The following is a 25,592-nucleotide window of genomic DNA, read 5'->3' as shown; positions in this document are numbered from 1 at the left end:
TTCTGTTTCGTTTCTCTCTCTCTCTCTCTAGCAGAGCCATGGCCTCAGGTCACAGCATTGGCTACTTCTACAACTATGGAATGTTTTCACACCGACGACAGAACTACTCAGAACGAGGGGCGGGAAGTGCTGTCCAGTGTTGGAGGGACAGTGGGTTTCTGAGGTCACTGGGAATCACACAGCACAGACACCGACAGTCAGACGAGCCCTGCTGGCTCTAGATGTATTTTTTCTTGAGGTACCAGTAGGCGAAGTAGCCCATCCCGCCCAGGGAGCCCATGAGGAAGGACGCCCCGAAGAACGATGGGGGCTTCCGCTTGACCAGCCGGAACGCATTGGGGATGACCGCCGACAGCAGGGTGGTGTGGACGTCGCCCAGGACTTTCCGGAAGGCAAAGCGTCTCTGGATGCGCTCAAAGAAGGACCGCAGGTTGGGCCGGCTGCCGTCCTCCCAGTACTTCTTAGACAGTCCCAGGAACTTGAGGCGGTGCAGGGTGGCCCCCAGGAGCACGTCGGCAAGGGTGAAGGCACAGCCACAGAGCCACAGCTCACACTTCTGCCCTGGAGGAGGAGAGGGGACGGAGCACTCACTTCCCTCCTCAGCCCAGCCTGTGTCTGCCCACCCGGGTGTCTCCCAGGGGCCGGCCTCGCCTGTACAGCTTCTGACATGTTTTTCTGTTTCTTCTCTCTCTCTCTCTCTCTCATCCTGGGGACTGAATCCAGAGGATTCACCACTGAGCTACATCCCTAGTCCTTTTTATTCTGAGCCTGGCCTCAATCCTCCTGCTTCAGCCTCCTGAGTTGCTGGGATTATGGGTGTGAAGCCACCATGCCTGGCTCAACTGACATACGTGTGTGTGTGTGTGTGTGTGTGTGTGTGTGTGAGTGTGTCAGGGATTTGGCAGCTGGACAAGTATTCTGTTACTAGGATTCACCCCCAGACCTTTTTATTTTATTTTGAGACAGGGTCTTGCTAAGTTGCCCAGGCTGGCCTTGAACTTGGCATCCTCTTGCCTCAGCCTCCCAAAGAGCCAGGATCACAGGTGTGCAACACAGGGCAAGGCTTAAATCAACTTCCAAAGTGCAAATTGTGTATTTAAACTCTAGAACTTCACATCCAACTGCCTCTCCCCCAGCTCCAGTTGGGGTTTACTCTGCATTTCAAACTCAAAGTGTCCAAAAGAGAATTGTGGATTATGGGTCACCCACAAACCCACGGCAGTCACCCCCGCCTTGGTAGTGGTACTGCATGCTTCTGGTGACTCAGGCCAAAAGCCTTCGTGCTACCATGAATTCTTTCTCTGGTCCCCCATAGCTAATGGGTCAGTAATTCCCATCAGCTTTATCTTCAAAATATATTTTAAACCCGATGTTCAATTTTACCATCCTAATCCAACAACTTTTATCTCATAACCAAATCATCATAATGTCCCTTAGGAGGTCCTTGCCCCTGGAGTCTATTAGCACAGCAGCCAGACGGATCCTGTGAAAACTTGGATTAGGCCACTTCTCTCCACTCAAAACCCTCCAATAGGGGGCTGGGGATGTGGCTCAAGCGGTAGTGCGGTTGCCTGGCATGCGCGCAGCGCTGGGTTCGATCCTCAGCACCACATACAAATAACATTGTGTCCACCGAAAAACTAAAGAATAAATATTAAAAAATTCTCTCTCTCAAAAAAAAAAAAAAAAAAAACCCTCTAATAGTGTCCCATGATGGTGACAATAGAAGCTGAAGGCCTCCAAGCCCTCCAAGGCCCTGTGGGATCTGGCCCCAGGTACCTTCCGGACCTCAGATTCTACTTCCCGCCCTGTGCTCTTCACCAGCCACACTGCCTCCCTGCAGGTCCTCCTCCTAGGCACACTCCACCTCAGGGCCTTTGCATTTTCCCAGGCTCATTCCTCCACCTCCGCAGGTCTTTGCTCAAACACCAAATCCCAGGCTCTCCAAGGTTTAGAAATGGAGCAACAGGGAGAAAACAGCAAAGGACAGATAAGGAGCAGCCTCTGAGGGAGGAGATGATCAGGGCACTGGTGTCTGAGTTAAGGAAGTGTCCCGAGGAGCAGTGCTCGGCTGTGCTCAGATTCCATGTAAGGGTCGAGTAAGAGGCTGGAGCACTGCGATGCATTTAGTGGATGGCAGCCTTGACGAGGGCAGGGAGACCGGCTGTTGACAGTGACAGCCTGGGTAGGAGGAGCTCGAGAGGGGGGAGGAGAGAATAGGAAACAGGGAGCAAAGAGGGCTCTTAAGCAGTTTTGCTCTGAGGGGAAGGACAGGCAGTCAGGTGAGGCGGGTCAAGAGCACTTCTGCAAGATGAGAGGGTAAAAGGCTCATGGAGCGATGCCGTGGTGGGGGGTGGTGAGGCCACAGGAAGAGGGAGAGGCACTGCCCGGGGTTCTTGAGTGGAGGAGCAGGGGTGGGGTCTGGGGCCTGTGGAGGGGCTGGTCTTGGCTAGTTCAGGGACTGTGGTGCATCTTGCTAAGGAAGACAGCATGGTCTGTCACCAAATCTAAGTAACCATGGGGACTGAGACGCCTACTCCAAAGAAAAAGCAAATAATCAATCACAAGAAAAGTCTCAATTCTAGAGTTGTTCGTGTGATTGACAAAGACGCCTCTTAGCATATTGGTATGGGTCCAAGGAACCTCCTATCTGCGGTCACAATAGGACAAATAGGGTTTGTCCTATTGATGGACACTCCTGCCTGCAGGTAGTCATGGGACCGGGCTGTGAGAATCGCTTCCTAATGCTCTGATTTTCTCGGGGATGTAGGAAGAAAGGGGTCATCAGGGAGTGAGGATGGGGGACAGTGGAGGGTGGAGGGCTAAGGAGATGGTCACAGAAGCCCTCTGGAGATTGCAGTAGCGGGAGGCGGGGCAGGGGTAATGTCCCCAGGGCTGCTGCCCACCAGCTCCAGCGAGTCTTCAGGTTTCCCCAGCCATATTTAGGGCCAGTGTAGGCCCAGGGCAGGTGCTGAATAGGGGACAAGGTCTGGCCAGTGTGATGAAGCCGGCAAGAGAGGTGGGCCCATAGCAAGGGAGTGAGCATACACAGACTTGAGAATACACCTGGATGGAGCCCAGATACTGGGCCACAAAGAGAATCCAGCAAGTAGGCTGGGAAGAGGGGCCTGTGGGTGGGAGATGCCCCAAGGAGCGTGGTGTAGTTCCCTCAGTCCTTGCGACAACCCTAGCAAGCAGATGTGATTATTATCTCCATTCTACAGACGAGGAAACTGAGACATGAAGAGGTCAAGTAACTTGGTCAAAGTTGCACAGCTAGTATATGGTAGAGCAGAGCCTGAGTCAAACCCAGGCTACTTTACATCATGCTGCTCTTTTCCACATGCAGATGAACACTGACACCATGTGTTGATGGGTGTTGATTATGAGCTGGGACATACAAGCATCTCCACATGTACACTCGGCCCCGTCAGTAGGTGCACACTGTGTTTTGGTCTGTGTGGATCTGTCTGCGTGTACCCTGTGTCTGCCTGCACAGATCCATGCAGCTCCTGCTCGTATTTGCATGTGGGTACCTGCACACGTGGGCTTTGTGTCCACATGGTGCATCTCCTGAAGGACAGCGCACACCCACGCTCTCGGGCAGCTTGCCTGCAGACCTGCTCTGAGAACTGCTACCCCTCCTGCGTCTGTTTGCAGGCAAAGTACCCTGAGCGACCACAGGTGCCCCTTGGCTGCCGTCTGATGTCTCTGGAGGGCCCCTTCATTTCTCCCCTCTTCTCCGCCCCCCCCCCCCGTCCTGCATCCCTTTCATAAAGCCCCAGACCCAGTCAACCCCCAGCTGGCACTCCTGAGCCTGCCAGTCACTCCCGCTGCAGACAATCCACAGCGGAGCTGGAGAGTCATGCTCCTCTCAGGGCTGCGAAGCCCAGAAGGACACTGCGGGTCCTGCTGCACTTCTCGGGTGGCCTTGTTCCCACTCCCTGGGACACCACTGCTGTCCTCTCCTTCTCTCCTCACCCCTCAGGACTTTCCCCAGGTCTCTCTCAGCTGACGACTTCATTTTATGCTTCATTCAGAAGAGAGCAGCCTTCAGATCTGAAAGACCTCGCCCCCACCCCCACCAGGCACACGGGCTTGGCTCCAGCAGCTCCAGCCTCTGCCTCCTGCTCCCTACCCATGCTGACCTGGCAGGCCCTGTCCTCCACTCCCAGGCCAGTCCCTCTGCGGTCCTCTGCACTTATCAGAAGCTGCGTATCTCTAGTTGGCCTTTCTAGATCCTCTTCTCCTTCTCCAAGTTGCTCTGAGCCCCAGGAGGCCAACCTGATAGAGCTCCACCCCTTTCATCTGGACTTTGAAGTGCCACTTGCTTCAGTCCTTGAGATTTGAATAACGGTGACCCAAGCGGAGGCTGGAAGACGCTTTGCTCTCAAGTTGCTCTTGGCAACCCTGTGACTGCCACCGCATGACCGGGTCTGGGCTAGCCTGCTGGATGAGGAGCAGCAAGTGGTCCAGTTACCTCCACTGGCCCCGCTGACACTGCCAACAGCGGACACACCAGTGAGGCTGGTGGCTGCTGTCTGATCACAATTGCAGGCATGAAGCCAGCCATCCCTGTGTGGGACAGGGACAAGCCTCCTACCTGGGCCCAGCCCATGCTGCTAAGCCACAAGTCATGATGAACATATGAAAGGTTCTTTGTGGGAGACACTCAGATTTGGCATTGTTTGTTACGCAGTAAGGCTAACGGATACAACCCTTTCTCAAAACCCTCCAGGAACTTCCCCATTGCACTCAGTGTAAAATAACCTCATAAATGTCAACTTGCCCTGAAGCGATGATCACCCCCTGTCCTCTCCAGCCGTCTCTGGCCTCACTCATATCACTCACCCCACGATGTACCACACAGCTGCTTGAGAGGCCCCCCATTCCTCCCACCTCCCCACCTCCACAGCATCCCCTAGTCTGGGAGACAGCTCCCTCCTTCTCCCCTAGGTTTCTTCTCCTCTATCAGGTCTCACGTTATCAAACTTGTCCCACCCATTTTACTTTTTTTTTTTCTTTCTGGTGGTGCTGGGGATCGAACTCGGAGCCTCAGGCATGCCAGGCAAGGGCTCCTCACGGACCTGCACCCAGCCCTGCCCATTTTGGTCTTCCTTTGTGTGTGTGTGTGGTTCTGGGGTTTGAACCAGGTCTCAAGCATGCTAGGTGAGCCTCCTCCCCCGAGAGCCCCTGCCCTCGTCCATCTTCACACATCACTCTTTGTAACTGTGTTTCCTCATGAAATTGTTTGACTATTACCTTTTTCTCTTCTGGATCATAAACTCCATGAGAGCAAAAGTGGTGTTTGTTTTTGTTTCCAATTTGATCCCCAGGATCTGGCACATATGAGATGCTCAGTAAATATTTGAATAAATAAATGGAAAAAATGAAAGTGGGGCCGGGGCTGGGGCTCAGTGGTGGAGCACTTGCCTAGCATGCCTGGGGCCCTGGGCTCCAACCCCAGCAACAGCAAACAAATAAATGAACAAGCAAAAAACCTTTCCAGAAAAATGGTAAGAATGATTTTTAAAACTGCTCTTTCTAGAACATTTTGCCTTGAGTCTGGCACTGTCTGAAGTGCTCAGAGCTCACTGCCTTCACAAGTCTTCTTAAACCTGCTGTGAGTTACTTTCCGTTATTACTCTGATTTTGCAGATGATCTCGGAGGAGCAGTGAATTCCACAAGTCACAGAGCAAGGAGATGGCTGATTGGGAATCTGCACTGAGGTCATCCGGCTGTATGCTAGGGGTCATAATGTGACTCTATAATACCTCCCGACTCTGGGCTCAGCCCACCAGGGAGAAGTGGACCCACCTGAGTGTCCCCCAGGGCAGGCAGTGGTGCCCTGGTTGGGGAATGAATGGCAGAGGCCATGAGGACACAGCCAGTCAGAGCTTTAAAACCCACAGCCACTGCCCTGGGCTTCTGCTGCCCCTCAGCCCCGAGGGGCACAAGGACCATCCACACCTCTCCATTCTGAACAGCTCAGCCATCTCACCCAAGGGCAATGCAACACCTCCACCTCTCAGAAGACCTCCTGACCCAAAGACAGGCAGGCAGCAGGGTCCCCATCTGGGAATCCCTGGAGGAACATTCATCCAGAGCTCTCTTCCAGAGCCACCCACTCTGGCCCCAGTCAAGGTCAGACCCTGAGCCCCCCTTGATCACAACAACAGCTAACATTTGTTGAAACTCCCGTCCTGTGTGCCAGGCCCCGCGGTGCTACCCGTACATGCATTTTCTCATAAATCCTCACAACTCATGAAATGAGAGTTCTCATCTCAGAAGAGGCACCAGAGCTAGTGCCTAAGAACCTGGAGCCAGAGTTTGAATCCACACTCCACCACTTCTCTGTGTGAACTCAGGGGAGCTGCTGAATGTCTCTGTGCCTTAGTTTCTTCATCTATTAAATGAGAATAGTCTCTACCTCCCAGGGCTGTCATGGGTATTGAGCGAGTTGAACTCCATGAACAGTGTTCACAGACAGAGAGTGCTGATAAATACGCACGTTGTCCTGGCTGAATTCTGTCCCTTCCTAACTTCACACGTTCTTAACTCCCAGTGTCACAGAATGTGACTGCGTTTGGAGACAGGGCTCTAAAGAGGTGAGTGAGTCCAAATGAAGACGATAGTGTGGGCCCTAATTCCCTCCTCATAAGGCCAAGTCTGAGCCTGCAGAGGCACCAGGGCTGCCCAGCAGAGGAACGAGCTTTGAGGACAGTGGGAAGACACCATGTTCAACCAGGAGGGGCTCAGAAGGAACCTGCCCTACCGACACCTTGACCTTGGACGTCCAGCCTCCAAGACAGGGAGGAAGAAGGTTTCCACTTTTTAAGTGACCAGGTCTGTGGTGTTTTGTTTCAGCAGCCCTAACAAACTAATACCTAGGTACCATGTGATTCAAGGTCACCCAGCCAGAGAACCACAGAGCTGAGACTGTCCAACCCCAAAGGCCAGCTTTGGACTCACCATGTATTTTGGCCCCTGAAAGCTCTTCTGTAATCCCCCCCTGGAGCACCCTCTCCAGTGGAAACTGGAAAGTTCCTTCTCGAGGTGTGTGTCATTGTTTACCCAGCCAGCCCATGCTTTTTTCCAGGAACATCTGAGGCAGCAGCCTCAGTGTGTATGATGATGTCCCTGCTCAGGAATTTAGGTCTCTGTGTGTCTTGAGCCATTAGTTATGAGGTGCTGCAAAGAACACTGAACTCTTTGAGAGGGAACCTGTTCTTGCCCTAACACTTATGAGCTGTGTGACCTTGAGCAAGTTACTTCATCTCTCTGAGCCTCAGTTTTCTCATCCAGAGAAGAAGCTCGCCTTTAGCGGTACGTCTATTCAGCTATATGCACCAGGAACAGTGCTGAGTGCTTTTAATGTTCCCCAGAGTCCAACAAGATGGGGTTAAGGTTTTAAGTTGTGTTATTACCATCCCATTTTACAGATGAGGAAAACTGAAGATCCAGGAGAGAAAGCAACTTGTCCCAGGCCACAGAGCAAAGCTGGAACTCTAACTCAAATCTGCCTGTCTCTGACACTGTTCTGCAGCCTCCTGTGCACACAGACAGGCCACACATGGCCCAGACATTTGTACTGTTGAGGACACAAGACTAACAGGCCTCCAAAAAAAGAGCAAGGCAGAGGGTCCACAGTGAGACTGAGAGAAGGGCTGAAGTCAGTGTCACGGGCTAATGGAGCTGAGTGGCAGGGAGAGGGGACTCTAGGCTGGGCTGCAGGAGCAAGGGGGTGGGGCTGGGAAGGAAGCTGTTCAAGAGCAGGTGGTGTCAAGATCAGAGCCTGGAGGTCTGGCTGCAGTAGGAAGGAACCACCGAGCTCTCCTATGCAGGGCCAGGTGAGGTGGTGTGGAGGCTGATGACCACCACAGCCGCGTCACCAGCCTCTATTCAGCTGTGTGCTACGCCCTGATCTCTCTGTGCGGGTGGTCTCATGCAGCGTCCCAGTGTCTCTGGGGCAGGTCCTCCTGTTATCCCCACTCCATATGTGGAAGCTGAGGGCCAGGGTCACTCAGTCAGTAAGTGACCAAGCTAGATTTGAACCTGGGTCTACCCAACTCCAGAGCCCATGATCCCCACCATCTGGGAGGTCTTCTGAGATCTTGGGGGAGCAAGACCCTGGGCAGGGGCAGGGGCAGGGAGGGGTGGTAGAAGTGGGGCCTGCAGCCCCCGCCGCTCCGGGGCCAGCACCCACCCTCGTTCTCCAGCTTCCTCTTCTCCAGCTCGGCCTCGATCTGGTCGAGCACCATGGCCAGCTCCCCGAGGATCTTCTTCAGGTAGCTCACGTCATCATGCTCCAGGATCTTGGCCTGTGGCAGGACAGGCAGGAGCCGGAGGCTGAGTTTGCCTCGGTGGCGTCAGGATTCGCAGGGGCAGGAGGGGCTTCACCTAAATCCCTTCGAAAACCCAGCCTTCCTCATCTGGTGCTGGACGGTCCAGTGAGCGTGGCCATCTTGCCCAAATCCCGGCCACGGGGCTGGACACTCAGACCTCCAGCCCCTGGGAGGGTTGGCTGCTAGTGGCAAACAGGTGTCCTTTCTCCAGAGAATGGCTGTCAATCATTGAGGAGCTGCCTTGACCAGAAACACATGGGAGGTTGTCCCTAACCCTACACCCCACCAGGTAGTCTGTAGCCAAGGGCCAGCTGATATGGGGGCATTAAAGGGTGGTCCTGATAACAAGGTGGACTGGCTGTGTGGTGCCTCTGGTGCTCCAGAGCTTCCCAGGGGACCAGGCGAGGCGTGGGCCCTTCTTCTTCCCTTTCTCTGCCATCCCCACGGGGCTCCCCTCAGAACCTTCTTACCCAAGAACCTGTGTTCAATGCTCTGCTTTTGGAGACAGAGCCTCAGGTGTGAGGAACAGGCCCTGGGGTGGCGGTGGCTTGCCCAAGGTCAAGCAGCCAGTAAGTGGCAGAGGACACAGAGTTGGCAAAGCAAGCAAGGATTTCCTTTTCAAATCAGCAGCCAGTGATCACCTCAGAGCCGCCTTCTCCAGTTGTCCCTCCCATGGACAGACGGTGGGGAGTTCGGGTGGGCCGGGGGCACTCACCATGAGCTTCTTCTGCTTAGACAGGTAGGGCTCCGAGAGCTGGGGCTCCTCTTCGTGGTCCAGTTTCATGAGGTCCGTGGTGGCGTTGGCTAAATGTCCTGAGAAGAGAACAGGAAGAGTCCTATCCTGACCCCCAGGGCCTCCCGTCCTTCCCCCATGACTGGGAGTCAGTCCATCTGAACACTGGTGGGGGGATGACAATGGCAGCAGCCAAGACTTAGGGTCACTACAGGCTGTGACACTGGGCCATGAGACACCACCCTGCCCTAGGCTCAGGCCAGTGGGTGAGAAAGACACCAAGTCCTTGTGACATGGCACAATCCATCTGTAATGAAGAATGGCACAATGCTGTGGGGCCTAGAGGGCCCCCAGGAAGCCTCACTGAGGAGGAGACAGCACCTGGTGAAATAGCAGGAGATGCCGGAAACAGGCGGAACACCAAACCCAGGCCTTATTGTCCTCTAGGCCTCCCTGCCCCTCTCCCACAGCACCGGGGCCTTCCCTGCCCTCTAAGAGCTGCGGGACCCACCTTCTCCACCTCCTGCTTGCTCCCTCTTTCACTGAGTGCCCCAGTGTTCCTGCCCCTGGTGATGCAGTTCAGTCACCTTGAGTGTACTAGACCCCACCAAACCTTTGGGGCTGGCATGATTGACAGCTTCATGGGCATCTTCCAGAAATACCCCATACAGGGTCTGGGGTTGTGGCTCAGTGGTAGAGCGCTCACATAACATGTGTGGGGCCCTGGGTTCGATCCTCAGTACCATGAAAAGATAAATAAATAAATGTATTGTGTACAACTAAAAAGTAAAAAAAAAGAAGAAGAAGAAAGAAAAAGAAATACCCTGGGCACCCAAGCCCCTCTGCATCCATTTAACTCCCTTTTAAGTAGAGCATTTTGGGTGATTTCCCTCCTTCTTTTTTCCCTGCTCACTGGTGTATCTTTGAGAACACATCTGTCATATTTTAAATAGTGGCATGCTATGCCATTATATGGTAGTGCTGTTACTTATTTGCACAGTCCCCAACCCATGGCAGGGGGTTAATTTCCAGCTGTGTTTCCCACTATGACCAACGATGCTTGGTGACTATCTTTGTACTTCTTGGGGCATATGTCCAGGTGTGCCCGTGGGCCAGTCTCCAAGGCGTGAGCTTTCTGTGCTTGGTCAGTGCCCTCCAGAGAGTGCCCGTTTTCTTAGTCTTGCACTGTAATTGCTTGATCTTTGTCTTTGCTCCATGGAACTGAGACCCTGGGACGGCAGGAGTTGTGTCTAACCCTGTCTGTTCCCAGCTCCCTCCTGGTCTCCTAGTGTTGTCGACTGAACAGGGAAGGCCACATGGATAAATTCTGAGTCTTGTTCAAGGGAGTTCTGGAGGGACAGGACTGATGCCCCTCCCTGCCTTTGAACATCAGTGGGACAGAAGAGGATGTGAGAGACAGGGGAAGTGACCATTTACCAAACACCTATGATCCGCTAGGGCTCTTCCTGTCTCTTGTGACTATGGCACCCCAAGGTGTCTGCAGGAGCCTGGACTGAAGTCTATAGGCAGCTGGCAAAGAGGCGACGGAGACTAGTCCCACCCCCAACCAGAGACCCCACTGGGGCCTGCCACATCTGGGCATCCTTCCTGGGCAACCATGACCCTGAGTTCTCTCAGGGCCCTTGGCCACCAATGACAGTCTGTGACTGGGATTTCTGGGGGAGGCTTGCAGCTCCCCACCAGTAACAAAAACCTCTGCAGGACAGGCAGCCTCTTCCTGGGAAGGTGGGAGGGCGGGCTTCCAGAGATGGAGGGCCAGAAAGAGGGAAGAGAAGAATGGCGGCGGGAGGAACCCCCAGTGAGAGACAGGGGCAGAGAGAGAAGCAGGGACAGAAGAGGTGAGAGGAAGAGCAGAGGCAGGAGGAAGAGACCCGGGAGGGGAGCAGGGTGCCCAAGAGGGACTCCTGTCCAAAGAGGGGTGCGGCAACAGTTCCCTCGAGGCAGGGCACTCACTGCGGATCTCGGCCGTGGCGTACTTGGGGATCATGGAGTCGGTGGTGAGCTCAGGGTGCAGGATGCAGCCATGCGTGTAGGCGTCCATGGGCAGCGCGTCCAGCAGCTCCCGGTACTGCAGCACCCGTGCGTGCTGCGGGCTGCCCACCTCGGGCATCAGGGCCACCACGTGCTCTGTGGGGCACAACCAATGGCCGGGCTGGGGTAGGCGCTGATCCTGACTCAGCCGCCAGCCCCCCAGCATCCTAGAACTAGGACCATCACAGAGAAGGCCCGGTCACCCACTTCCAGGGCTCTGCCGCTGGCCCACCCCGGGATCCAGAGGTCCAGTGGGGCCTCTCCTCGCTGGGCTCTGCCAGGCTGTCCCTGCAAGGGCAGCTCCTCTTAGCCTGACTGTGGCCAGGAGGGACCTCGGCCTCGTGCTGCCTAATTTCATAAGGGACTGGAAACCTGGATGTTTAAGCTCAAGTCTCCTTGATTTTTAACCACCGGCAAGTTCATTAAATATATATGTATGTATCCTTCTATATAAAATCATACATTATATGTATAAATTACTCACCGGTGACTAAACATCCACGGGTGTGTGTTTTCTCTTTGTGCGGGGGGGGGGGGGGTGGAACCCAGGGCCTCTACCATGGATCCTCACCCCCTCATTCCTTTTGAAGAGCACCTGCTGGTCCCTGATCCCCTCTCAGTGGCCGCCTGAGCCTCTGCCTGGGCAGTGATCTCCTGAGCCTGGGGATGGCCAAAGGGAGGGAGAGGACATAGGTCCTGCTGGGTCTGGGGTGTTAGGACCCTGCTTGTGTCTATGGGGTTCCTATGAGTCTGGCCCCGGGCTGGGACCTGGGAAATCTGGACCCTGTCTTGGGGACCTGAGGGACTCCTAAAGGCCTGTGTCTGTGCCTGTGACTGCAGAATTCCTGGGGAAGGGGGCTGTGGCCCCTGGGGAGAGCGGTGGCCATACCTCCCGTGAAGGTGCGCTCTACGTAGTCGATGATCTGGTTGTAGTCGCTGATGATGTTGTCACGGTGGATGATGACAGGCACCTCCTCGCCCAGGTTGAGCCGCATGAACCAGGGCTCCTTGTGCTCGCTCTGTGGCAGGCTCACATCCCGCTCCTCACATGCCAGGCCCTTCTCGGCGATCACCAGTCGCACCTGCAGGCGCCAGGGTCAGAGCGGGGAAGGCAGGCGGACACGAGGGACACTGCCCAGGCGGGGCAGGGCGTGCGGGGGAGGGAGGTCAGAGGTCACACACAGGAGGGTGACACTGTTGCTTTCAGCGCAGTCTTGGGCACAGGGGTGGGGGGAATGTCTCAGGGGCATATATTGGGCAGTGGGGGAACATGGGCCTGCCCGGGGTTGAGAGGTGGTGCTGCCGCTGTCTAGGGCCTGGGTTTTACACCTGGACACACCGGGATGGGACTCCTAGCTGGGCCATGGGGGCAAACTCTTTAAGTGTTCTGAGCCTCAGTTTCCCTATTTGCAGAATGGGGGTATCACCAGTCCTGGCACACTTTGCCAGTGTGGGTCTGGCACATAGATGGCAATTCGTGATTATCATTATCGTGATCTGACACTTACTCTGGTCTCTGGAGGTAGATCTGTCCTGGAGATTCACAGAAATTCTAATCATTGTCATAATCAAGAGCTAAATTTCTCAAATTAATTGGGAACAAAGTGAGGTGAAAAATAATTTGCCAACATGAGTTGAGGTTTTATTGCTTCCGAACAAGTGCCTTCCCATCTGGCAGTCTGGTTGGATGCTCACAGTAGCCTCCCAGGGGAAGACAGAACAGGGAATATTTCCCTATTTTCCTTGATGAGAAAACTAAAGCCCAGAAAGGGCAAGCAACATACCCAAAGTTACACAGCAGACATAAAGCTAGCAACAATGGTTTCTGACTCTCAGACCAGTGAGTGCCCTTTCTTCTGAGGAATTCCTCCTGGAGTCCCGGGCTTGCCCTCTCCTGAGTCCTTCCTTGTCTCTAGGATGTTCCAGACAAACACCTGAATTGGCAGAAGCCAACAGCCTTGAGGCTGGGCCTGCTCCTGACCCAGCCCAGTATTTCTTTTCTTTTTATTTTTTTTTAAACGGATTATTTATTTATTTATTTATTTGCGGTGCTGAGGACCGAACCCAAGGCCTCACACATGCCAGGCAAGCGCTCTACCACTGAGCATGACTCCAGTCCCCAGCTCAGTATTTCTGAGCTGGAACCAATCAGGCCTGGTTAGAGATCACCTAGTCCAGTTGTCTGTACCTGTGGATGGAGACTCAGAAAGAAGGAGGGACTCGCCCCAGATCCCCTGGCAGGGGGATGGCAAGGGATCCCTCCCGCAGTCTCCTTCCCACATTCTACTGCAGTTCTGGGGAGAAGGGGGCACCCCTGAGAGAAGCAAAGGCAGGTTCTCGCTGAGCATCCGGGAGTCCCAGGCCTGGGTGCACTTGGCCTCCCTCTCAGTGCCAGCAGAGGCAGCATGGTGGCAGGGCCAGGGCCTTGGAGGGTGTGGGGTCAAATCCCTGCTCCAGCCTTGCTGGATGGCAGAGTGGCATCACTTTTGTGTGCCTCCTGCTCGGTGAAGTCCCAGAGCGACTCCGGGAGACAGCTGTGTGAGGGTTCAAGGCCCCAAGCCCTGTGCCACATTTCAGCTCCCCGGTTTAGACAAGGTTGCAGAGGCCGGCAGGACTTGAAGCCCAGCTGTGCAGCATATTTGCTATGTGATCCTGGACACATCAGGCAACCTTTCGGATCTCTGATTTTTGTGAAATGAGGACTGTGATCTATTCCTTCAAGGCTGGTGTGAGGCGGAATGGGTGCTGTGTGTGGAGTCCCAGCATGGAGGTTAACCTGTGGGTGCTGAGTACGCGCCGGCACGACCTCCCTGCACCCTGGCTGGCAACCTGGAGCAGCCCCTGCCCGCCCTCTCGGCTAACACCCCTCCCACTGGGCGGAGTGTGGAGGGGAAGTACCGGGGCCCTGGCCGCGGGCTCTCCACAGATGCATCTGCTCTGATAGCCAAAGCAGGCCCCAGGCAGGAGGCAGGGACCCTGTTGTCGTCCTGTCTCTGCACCTTAATGCTGTGTGGCTTTAGAGCTCTCGCTCCCCATTTCTGAACTTCCTTTTTCTCTTCAGTAAAACAAAGTGGCTGGACTCCTTCACAGAACGCCCTGGAGCCCTGCGGGGAGTTGACCCAGCAGGAGGCGGGGCTGGCTCCACCTCCCTGGTGGCGCTGGGCGGGGACTGCGGGTCTGTCCCAGAACTGCAGTGTCGAGCGGCCTGGGCCAGAGCTGTTTGGGTCTGGGCATGAGTGTGAGTGGGTGTGCATGAGTGAGCAGATGCGTGTGCATAGCTGAGCACACAACTTAGTGTGTACTGAAGCACTGGGTGAGCGTGTTGGTGCGTGGGAGCCAGAGCGTGTGCGACTTGGGTCTTGGCGCACACGCATGGCCTGTGCCCTGCAGAAACCTGGAGCTCAGGGGTGGCACCGTCCACCCTTTTCTTCTTGTCCCTCCTTTTCCCCTGGGAGTCAGGCTCCGCCCCAGCCGCCCAGCCAGGCTGGGCCCTCGCAGATGCAGCTGGCCTTCCATCCCCGCAGGCACCTGCTCCTGGTGACTCCCCAGGCTCTGCCCCTGGCTCCAATGAGGGTATGGGGCTGCTGCCGCCGGGGGAGGGGACTATCTTTAGAGGCACAATAACCCTGCCTGGAGCCGCCTCAGGGTCACCCTGGCAGGTGGCCAAGGAGACGTTCACCTTCAGCCGAGCTGCAGGCCAGAACCCGGTGCCAGCCTGCGGGGGAGGGAACCTGAAAGGAACCAAGCCCAAGGGAAGGGCACGAAGCCACCAAAGCCATCTGCCATCTCTGCCTCCTGGAGGCTCCACCAGACCTAGGTGGTCACCACCCCTGTGATGAGACTTCAGCCATTGCCCACTGGTGCTTCAATGTGAGGGGTCAGACACTGTCCCTCCTCAGCCAGGCCCTGTTTATGTGATGCACTGATTTGGCATCTGTACCCAGTCATTTAGTTGCTGTGTGACTTTCTAAAAGGCACTCAAGTCTCTGAGCCTTAGTTTGTTTATCTCAAATATCTTTCCCCACCAAAAGAAAAATTTAACAGATTTTTTTTTGTTTGTTTTTTAAAGCAGTTATAGGTTTGCAGAATCAAACACTTTCTTTAGGTAACAACTTATGGCTTACAAATACATCACTTCTTAACAGTTGTTCATTGAGGGCCTGCTATGTGCCAGGTCTTGTTCCAAGTGCTAGAGATTCTGAAATGAATGAAAGAAACAAAGATCCCTTCTAAGGTGCTGATGCTCTAATGGGGGCAGATGATAAGCAGTTAAAATGATGAAACTAAGGAACAGGCAAGAGCTATTGGGATGCAAGCATATCAGGGAGATGGGCTGCAGTTTTAAATAGGAAGGACCATGCAGGGGGCAGTGGTCCACGCCTTAATCCCAGCAATTTGGGAGCTGAGGCAGGAGGATCACAAGTTTGAGGCCAGCCTGAGTAACTTAGCGAGAGAGACCCTGTCTCAAAATAAAAAAATAAAAAGGGCTGGGCTCAGTGGTAGAGCACCCCTGGATCCAATCCCCAGTCCCACAATACATAAGTAGAGTGGTCTAGCAGGGCAGGTCTCTCTGAGGATTCGACCCTTGAGCAGAAGTTGAACAAGGTGATCACACTGGGATCAGAAAAGGGAGGTCCAGGCAGAGGGAATGGACGGTGCAAAGGCTCTGAGGCAAGCTCAAGTGGATGTGTTTGGAAGTCAGCAAGGAGGATGAGGGCAGGATGGTTGCAGCAGGTTCAGGGAGATGAGGAGGGAGGAAGGATCTCGAGGGGCTTTTCAGCAAGGAGCTGTGAGTAAATTCAGGGACTGTGTGAACCTTCAATGAGAAACTGACATGTTCACTTCAGTAATGGAAACTGATGCGGGCCTGCCCTTCTTCTAGGGATGTAGGCGATAAAGTACCGCGGTGTCACCTCACTTGACAGTTGTTGCAGTCACCTCGAAATATCATGCACACTCATCGAGACTTCAACATGACAGCAGCGAGCAGGCCTGCCACTAGGCTGTGTTATATAATGGGTTAATCAGAAACACACATATCATTATATAACACATGTGTTTTAAAAATATTTCGATAGCTGTACTTCAATATGATTGGTTTCCTTTCTACTCTATAAATCTTAGGTATTTTATTTTATTCAATTAAAAACAGTAGCTGACTAGGGCCCATAGGCTTCCCCTGACTTTGTCCTGACCCAGGCAAGATCAGGAGCCTGCAGTAGGACCTCAGTCCACTGTGAGGACTCTGGGTCTTTCTTGGAGGGACTGGGGAGGCATAGCAGGCTTCTGAGCAGGAGAGGAGTGGAATGCGGTGCTCTGCTGGCCCTGTCAGTTCTCACCTGTGAGCCTTGGGCAGAATAGTAAATGGCCAGGTGCAGCAGAGACAGGCTGGGAGGGGGGCAGTGCTTGGGAGTTTGAAAGTGAGGATGCTCGGGGAGGTAGAGACCATTCTCCCTGCCTGGTGACAGGACTGGTTCCTGGTAGGAAGTTGGGTCTCTTACCCCAGGAACAAAGGCTGGGCTAGGGGTTCCCCAGATCCATCCAAGACAGAACCTGAGAAGGTGGGGTAAGGGACTCTAAACCAGGCTTGGGGCAGCAACCAGAAGAGGTCCTCAGAAAGTTGCCATGGTAGAAATAACAGCAGTATCTACAGCTAACTCTCACATAGCACTTCTGCACTGTTCTGAGAGCAGCACGTGCATTTACTCCTTTAATCCCTTCAAAGCCCCAGCAAGGTGGGTACTAACACTTACTGATATCCTTGACCTATAGAAGAGGAAATAGGCACAGAGACAGTACATAATTTGCCCAAAGTCACACAGCTAACAAGTAGCAATCTTAGTTTTTTTTTTAATATTTATTTTTTTAGGTGTAGATGGACCCCTTTATTTTTATGTGCTGCTGAGGATCGAACCCGGGTCCTGCCTGTGTTAGGCGAGTGCTCTACTGAGCCACAATCCCAGCCCCCAATCTTAGTTTTTTTAAGAAGCTGGCAGGTATGAGTGAGGACAGAGGGACGCATAAAGGCAGGGGGCACAGAGATAAAGGGTTGTTCTGCCTTCTTGGGGAGGAGGGAGCAAGGCAGGCTTTACCATCCATCTACTCCTTTTTCCCCTGGGGAAGCTGAAGACCAGAGAGGGTCAGGCCACACAGCTGTTCATGGGGCTTCCAGCGCTACCCTCAGTGTCTGACGCCCTTCATTTCTTGCCCCTCTCAAACTCACTTCTACTCTGAAAGGCAGAGGAGGCTGTGCCAGGAACACCCTCCGAAGCCACTGTTTGCACCACACATTCAGAGCCTCCTTCAAACCCCATGGCCTCCAACTATCATATATGGTGGTGCTTGGAGGTGCACAGTGTTAAGCATGTGACTGTAGGTGACAGTATCCCATCCTCACAGCGCTCTGAGGGGGTACTGCCATTATCTGCACACAGATGAGCCAAGTGAGACCTAGAGAGGAGGGACGCCTGCAGAGGGACACAGTGGCTTGGGGTTGGGCCTGGTCTCTAGCCAATGCCACAGCCTGTGTCTTTATAATGGTGGCCAGCCCTGGGTAAGCACATCCTACATGCTATCCCAGGTGATTCACATGGGTCCGTCTGCTGACTTACAATGACCTTCCTGTCCAGGAGCTCTGTCATTATCCGTAGGGAGCAGGTTGGATAACTGGGGCACAGGAGATCAGCACCTGAATGGGGTTACCTGCTGGCTGATGGCAGAGCTGAGTGCCAAGCCAGGGCTCCAGAGCCTGGGTCTCCAATAGCCCCCCCACCCAGTGGAGCTGCCGTCAGCCCTGGAGGTGGGCTGTTTTCTGCTATTAATAGTTCATGTGCCATTAGGGACAGGCTTCTCAGAGGTCCACGGTGGGGCCTCTCTGTAGGCACCCAAGGCACTTCAGGGCTTTGGGAAGGCAGGGAATGTGCCCGCTGGGCTCCTGCTCCGTGTCGGGCACTACACCTCTCCATTCTCTAAGACTCCCATGGATTCTGCAGGGGAGGACGGAAAGTCTCCTTTTCCAGATGAGGATGTTGTGGTACAGAGAAGCAAACCAACTTTTCCAAGGTCACTCAGCCAGTAAGCAGCCAGGGTGAGACTGGAACCCAAAGTCATCTTTCTGTGAGGCTGTCCTGCCCCTGGAATCCACCATGGGCCCTGGGCAGCGGGAAGGCCCTCAGTGGGGGAGGAAGGCTGATGTCCAGCCTGGGTTGTTCCACAACTCAGTCAAAAGTGGAGTTGCAGTGGGTGCTCCCATCCCTGACTGCAGTGCCACCTAAGCCCTGAGCTCAGGAGGAACAGGAAATATTCTATGAGGCCCTCTTGGGGATAGTGATAGGAGACGTCTTCCTCCTGCTCCCTGTCCAGTCTCAGCCACTGGGACCTGATTCCCAAGGATTGGGTGGAAGGAGATTCTAAAATCTGGGAGACAGTCTGATTCATCTTCAACCCCCCAGTACCTTAAACAGAGTCTGGCATGCAGTAGGTGCTCAGCAAGCATGTGTAGAATTTATAGACTGGTCCCAGAATGACCTTGCATAACTCTGGCCCTCCTTTGCCTAGATATGTGCGTGTGTGCTCGCGCGCGGACACACATGCTGGGACGTGAATCCAGGGTCTTGTGCATGCTGAACAGGAGCTATACCACTGAGCTACACAAGCACCCATTATTACCAGAGCCTTGGCCCATCACCAGACATTACCTCAGCATTTGTTTTCCTTGCAGTACTGGAGACTGAACCTGGGGTCTCCATATTAGGCAAGCATACTCCCAAGCTACACCCCTCTAGTCTTTTTTATATTTTATTTTGAGACAGAGTCTTGTTTTGTTGCCCAGACTGGCCTTGAACTTGTGCTCATCCTAAGTAGCTGGGATTACAGGTGTGCATCACTGCGTCCGGCCACCATCAGCACTTTTTGTGCATCATCTCATTTTGTCCTCATAATAGCCCTCTAAGGAAGTGACTGTGATAGGCCCATTCTGCAGATTATAACACTGAGGGTCTAGAGAGGCAAAGTGACTTATCCAAAGCTCTACAGTGAGCATGTGGGGAAGCTGGCTCTCCCACTGAGGTCTGACTGGCCTCAGAGCCTTGATCTAAGCTGGGGCTCCTCAAGGGTGATGGGTGGCCCAGTTACCTCAGCAGCACCTGGGAGCCTATTGGAAATACAGTGCCTGGGCCCCCCACTGAACTGAACCAGAACCTCCGGGGCAGAATCTGGCAGGCCATGCCTTACCCTGACGCCCTGTGGCTCTTTGGCAGCATGAGGAGTGCCTGTCTAGAGTGCTAAGTTATGCCACCCCTTCAACAGCCCTGGCGGCCTCCCTGGGAAGGGGCTGGAACTAGAGGCAGCTATTATTATCATTATCCCATTTTCCAGACAATGAACCCCAGCCTGAACCAAGACTCAGAGCCAAGTCTTTGGGTTCGAAAGCCCCTCTCCTTCACGAAATCTGTTTTTCCATGTGGGAAATGAATGAAAGGAACAAAAGATTCTCCCAAGGAGAGGAAGAGTCAGGGTCAGACGCGGTGCCGCTTAGGCCCCAGTAGGACTGGTCTCTGGGCTCTGGCCATGGTGCTGAACCCATGCCTAAGAGAAAGGACGGCCTCCCGGGGTGGGGGACTGCGTGCCCTGGAGGCTCCTGGGTCACAGGGGTGCAGTTTCCGGGAGAAGGGGGATCCTTGATAACTCAGAACCAGGCTGGATTTCCAACTACCCGAAAACCCTCGGGTCTGAGAAGGGTCTAAGGGGCTGGAGCCAGTCTGTGTCTTTAAGAGCAAAACAGACCTCTAGGGCCGCGGGGCTGGTTGGAGGGCTCCCTCCTTCTCAGCTCCAGAGCAGGGGTAGCGCCTGGGGACCGGCCTTCCGAAGCCAGCCTGGGAAGGCCCCCGCCGGCACAGAGGGCGGCGGAGCTGCGACCTGGGCCCTGCAGTGTCGGGGCGGCAGCGCAGAGGGAGGGCTGCCTGGCTCAGCCCCGGGCGGCGGGTCCCCGGGGCGGCGGGTCGCCCGCTGCAGCCCTCCGCAGGCCGCCTCCCCGCCGCCCGTTCCCTTCCCCGGGCCTTTGTCTCTCTTCCCAGCGCCCCCAGCACCGGGTCTTTCCGGGAGGGAGAGGCAGCACGGTGCTGCTTGCGCTGGGGGCCGTCGCCTGCCCTCCCCCAGCTCCGGCCCCTCCCAGCGCCCGCCGCGCCCGCGCCCGGCGCCCGCGGTCGTCTACCTTCTGCGAGCTGAAGGACTGCGTCCAGTGGTACAGGACCAGGCTCTCCCGGGGCCAATGGGCGGGGCTGGCCGCCTCGGGCGCGTCGGGGGCCTCGGCCGGCTTGGCCGCATCGCTGTCCAGCGCGGAGATGGGCCACCAGCTGCAGTTGGTGGGGGTCAGGTTGTTGGGGGTCGCCATGGCGGCCCGGGATCCGAGGAGGAAAGAAGGCGGCTCCGGCGGCGGCGGCTCTCTCGCCCAGCATCACATGGCCTCGCCGAGCCGGCCCCTCTCCTCGCCTCCCTCCGCCTCCTTCCCCGCGAATGGCATTACTCACCGGGCGGGGGGAGGGGCGGGGATCCCGGGAGCTCTGTCCCCTCCCGGTGGCCCGCCCCTGGACGGCGCGGAAAAGCCGCGGGTCCGCGTGGGCTCCCTGGAAGGGCGGGAGCAGCCAAGGGGTGGGGACCGTGCCCCCAGATAGCTCCAATCTGGCCAGGCACCTGCCGAAGGCTCCACCATTATAAACGCATTTACGCCTCTTAATCTTCCACGAAGGAAATGCCTCTTAGGATAACTGGTATCACAGAGATCCGTTGCTTTTTCAAATTAGTGTCGGGAGAGAGCTTATCTCTCTTTGCTATTTTCGAACTTTTTCCCTGAAGGGCCTGAAAGAGCAGAAGGGAACCAGTGAGTTATTTAACAAACACCGGCACTTAGCCATCAACCAATTTAGCGCCTTGATAATCCTGTTGGCCTCGCTTTATGGAGGGGAAACTAAGGCACAGAGAGGCTAAGTGACCTTGCCGAAGGTCACTTTGTCAGTAAGTGGTGGAGCTGAGATTCACATCCAGGCAGTCAGTGCTGTTAGCCAGAAAATCCTGATATGATGATAATGTAAGCAGCGCAGCAAGCATTTATCAATGCAGGCACTTCCCATGCAGCATCTCATTTTATCTGCACAATAATCATTTTCCCCAGATGAGGAAGGTGAGGCTCAGAGATGCCACTGATCCAAGGTTACACCTCCACCCAGGAAAATGAGACTTAAGTAGAGGAGATCATTTTGCCAACAGTTATCCTAATAAACATTCATAGGAAGTTTACATAAAGTTCACGCTTTTTACCATTGAGCAAATACAGAACAGATCTCGAGACAATAAGACACAAATATAGTCGCCTATCTCTTAACAAGGGGAACAAGCTGACAGGTTGTTATTGTGCAAACATCCCAGCGTATTTGTAAGAACTAGGATGACTAGAATATCACTAGGTGACATAATCTTATGGGATTTTAATCCCATATGTGGTCCGTGGTTGACCTATGTTCTTAGGCAGTGCATGGCTGTAAATTACCTAGAGAGGTAAGCTTCTCAGTTTGCTACTGGGGACTCCTCCCCTACTATAAGCATGGCTCATAGAACTCAGTGTCCTTCCTTCTACCATGTAACAAAAATTCTGTGGCCCGCGGGTTTCTCTTTTTGCCCTGGCTGTCAGGAAGCTTGAAGCTACATTCTCTATTAATTCCCAATTGTTACCTTAGCTCCCCCTACCCCTACCTTCAGCAATTTCATTGTCACTCTTTTATGATAATTTTGTTTTTCCTCCTTTGAGTGTTTTGTTCACTGATTTTGCAAAGAAAGATATGGTACATTTTGAGAGAAATTCAAATATCTGTGAATTCAAGGAAGATATTTAAGGGAGTTAGAAAATCTGGCCCCTTTCTATGTCTTAAACTTGATCACATCCATCCAGACAGGCTGATTCACAGCTGTTCAGAGGTGTATTTACTCCCTCTACTAATATTACTAAGGACCCATGTGTGCCAGACACCTTACTAGGCCCCAGATATATAGTGATGAATAAGAGTCTGCCCTGACCTTTGCATTATACACTCAGCAATACATCTAACAGCACAAAAGGTCTAACTCATACTTTATGACTCTTTCTACTACATGGTCAGACCATAAAAAATTTGACAACTTCTACTGATGGACATATATACTGTTTCTAATCTTTTGTTATAAAAATAAAGTTGCAGAGTGGGCATGGTGGCCCACATCTATAATTCCAACTACTCAGGAGGCTGAGGAGGGAAGATCACAAGTTTGAGGCTAGCCTCAGCAACTTAATAAGACCCTGTCTCAAAATTTTTAAACATTTTTCAAAAGGTTGGAGATGTAGCCCCATGGTAAGCATCTCTGGGTTTAATCCTCAGTACTGAAAATAAAATAAAATAAAATAAAAATAAAGAGTTGCAATAATTTATTCATATACATTGTACACACCTAAGTGTACACTACATGTTAAATTCCTAGAAGTAGCATGACTGTCAAAGGACATGTCTTTAGTAAAGGTCCCAATTTATACTCCTCATTAACAATCTAGGACAGTTCCCATTTCCCTATCCTCCTGCTAACCATATATATATATATATATATATAGAGAGAGAGAGAGAGAGAGAGATAGAGGGAAATTTCCATTTCTGTTTTTGATGCTAGGGATCAAAACCAGGGCTATATCTGAGTTCTTTTTTTTTTATATTTATTTTTTAAATTTTCAGTGGACACAACATCTTTGTTGGTATGTGGTGCTGAGGATCGAACCCGGGCCGCATGCATGCCAGGCGAGCCCCTACCACTTGAGCCACATCCTCAGCCCTACATCTGAGTTCTTTTTATTTTTCACTTTAGCTCAGGGTCTCACTAAATTGCCGAGACTGGCCTTGGACTTTCCTGAGCTCTCCGAGTAGCTGGGACTACAGACAAGGGCCACTGTTCCTGGCACCATATTTTTAAACATTTTTTTTCTGAATTTACAAGTGAAAAATGGAATCTTGTCTTTGGTATTTCAATTTACTTTTTTTTTTTTTAAAGAGAGAGTGAGAGAGGAGAGAGAGAGAGAGAGAGAGAGAGAGAGAATTTTTAATATTTATTTTTTAGTTCTCTGCGGACACAACATCTTTGTTGGTATGTGATGCTGAGGATCGAACCCAGGCTGCACGCATGCCAGGCGAGCACGCTACCGCTTGAGCCACATCCCCAGCCCCAATTTACTTTTTTTTTTTTGTTTTGTTTTTACTTTTCAAACATGAAAAAGCAAATAGCTCAACGAACAACACTTAGAAATAATCATTGTTTAAAAATTACCATATTTGTTTAATTGGGGGTGGAGTATTTGGAAACAAATTATATGCATCTTGATATTTCTCCAACTACCGTCCTAGGTACTACATAAAGTATTAAAGACTTTATATTTAACATAGGTCATTTTCTTATTCAAAAATACAAATTTCACCCTTAAAAATTTAACAAGGCCCGAACACTCTAGTTCATAATTTAAATTCACCAGTTTTGCCAGAAGTGTCTTTACAGTCAGTTCCAATCAGGAGCCCGTCATGGACCCCACACCAAAGTCTGTGGCTGCCTCTCTTAGGTGTCTTAGTCTGGAGTGGTCCCTGCTCCCTTTCCCAGGGCACTCCCCAAAGGGACTGGGCCAGACACCGTGTGCAATGTCCCACCCTGGCAGTTTTCTGATTGTCTCATTGCCATGTCCTTTAGTTTCTTGTACTGTCCCCTGCATTTCTACAAAGTAGCATCTGGACCCCAAAGGATGGATTAGAATTAGGTTAGACACTTTGGGGGCAAGGATTTAATCAATACTTCCTGGAGGTGCTGCCTGCTTCTTTGTGCCTGTATCAGCAGTTAGAATGTCATGTTGTCCCACTATGATGCTGAATGTGGTCACAGGTTAAGGTGGTGACCACAGCACTCCATGGTAAGGGTCCATTTCTCCTCTTCCAGCCAGCGTTGGATCCACTTATCCATTTATGGTTTCAAGTGAGTCAATTAGCAGGGTTGTAAAATGAGGATTTTCTGATTTTGCCCTTTCATCTGCATTTCTCAATGTGCATTCTTTACTTGAATTTCATTAAATATGAGTGAAATTGACCATCCTTTCAAATGTTTAAAAGCCATTTTAATTTCTTTCAAAGGGAATTGTCTTGTGTTTCCTTTGGGATCTGGGCAATTATGGTGCAGCTGGTGTTATGGTTTGGTTCTGGAATGTTCCCCAAAGGCTCATGTGTTGAAGGCTTGGTCCCCAAAGTAGCAATGTTCAGAGTGGGCCCTTTGGGAAGTGATTAGGTCATGAGAGTTCTGATCTCATCAGTGGATGGATCCATTGATGGATTCATAGGTGAATGGAGCTGCGCGGAGCTGGGAGCTGGTGGAAGAGAGTCCTGGGGGGGTGCCCTTGTAGTCTTGCCAGTCCCCCCTCCCCTCCTGCCTTCTCCTTCTCCTTCTTGCCTCCCGCCTCCCTTCTGTTCCCAGAAGAGAACAAGCAGAAGTTGAATGGCCTTCAGTCAGGGCTACCCTCTGGGCTGGCTGGAACCTGGGACAGGCCTCCACCCAAGGCTGAAGCACACAGCCTCCCCAAAGGCAGGGAGGCTGGTCACCAGCAAGAACAGCATGGAGAGTGAGGTAATACTGGGCTGTAATGGTGTAGGAAATCATCTCTGGGCTGGTCTCTCCTCATTTGTAAGGTTGTGACTAGGCCACCTCTTGAGTCTACAGCATCTGGCGTCGGGTATGGCATATAACAGCAGCTGCCCGGTACATATTTGTTGATTTAAATGTAATTGGTTGAAAATGAGTATTGGTATCTTATTCATCTCTTGCTGGTTGGTAATTCTTGTGCTCTGCAGTGTAATTTGACATCCTTTTAAAGTTTTGTTTTTGTTTTTTTTTTTTTGTTGTTCAGGGGTTCACATTTTCTATGTTTTTCTTCTTGTTTTCTTATTATATTATTTTCCATCCACATTTTTGTATCTGCATTACTGTCCTTATAGCAGCAAAATGACTAAAATATCCTAAATGGCCTGAAAGGCAGGTTGTTAAGTCAAGCTTAGCTAAGCAATGGAGCAGAAGTTGTCGAAAAGTATTAAGAAAAAACCCTATAGCTGGGTGTGATGGCACATGACTGTAATCCTAGTGACCTGGGAGGCTGGGATAGGAAGACTGCAAGTTTGAGGCCAGCCTTGTCAGCAGAGTGAGGCCCTGTCTCAATAAAAAAGAACTAGTGATGTAGCTCAGGGGTAAAGCCTCTGGGGGTTCAATCCCCTGTTGAGAGAGAGAGAAATAATGACAGAAAGAAAAGGGCTCAAGTGCAAAGTCACCTTATGGTAAGAACCATTAAAACTATTTAATATGTAGGCCTAGGAAATCCCTGAGACAGTGCTGATTGGTTGGAGGAGAGTCAGGAAACTCTGTGCAC

At 52.5% G+C, this 25,592-nt stretch overlaps 1 protein-coding gene across 1 annotated transcript; it reads right to left on the bottom strand.

The window, feature by feature from the left end:
- Nucleotides 1-217: 217 nt before the first annotated feature.
- Gdap1l1 (ganglioside induced differentiation associated protein 1 like 1) lies at nucleotides 218-20,565 on the bottom strand. Its single transcript, XM_026383281.2, has 6 exons — nucleotides 20,343-20,565; nucleotides 12,021-12,213; nucleotides 11,054-11,227; nucleotides 9,062-9,159; nucleotides 8,208-8,322; nucleotides 218-561 (listed from the first exon to the last, which is right to left on the bottom strand). Exons 1-6 carry the CDS (start codon nucleotides 20,520-20,522, stop codon nucleotides 218-220), a joined length of 1,104 nt encoding a protein of 367 aa, XP_026239066.1. The 5' UTR covers nucleotides 20,523-20,565.
- Nucleotides 20,566-25,592: the final 5,027 nt, after the last annotated feature.

This window comes from Urocitellus parryii, chromosome 6, assembly GCF_045843805.1.
Source record: "Urocitellus parryii isolate mUroPar1 chromosome 6, mUroPar1.hap1, whole genome shotgun sequence".
NCBI classification, from domain to species: Eukaryota; Metazoa; Chordata; class Mammalia; order Rodentia; family Sciuridae; genus Urocitellus; species Urocitellus parryii.
Note: the sequence above shows the minus strand (reverse complement) of the source record. Positions and strands in the feature narration are given on the sequence as shown.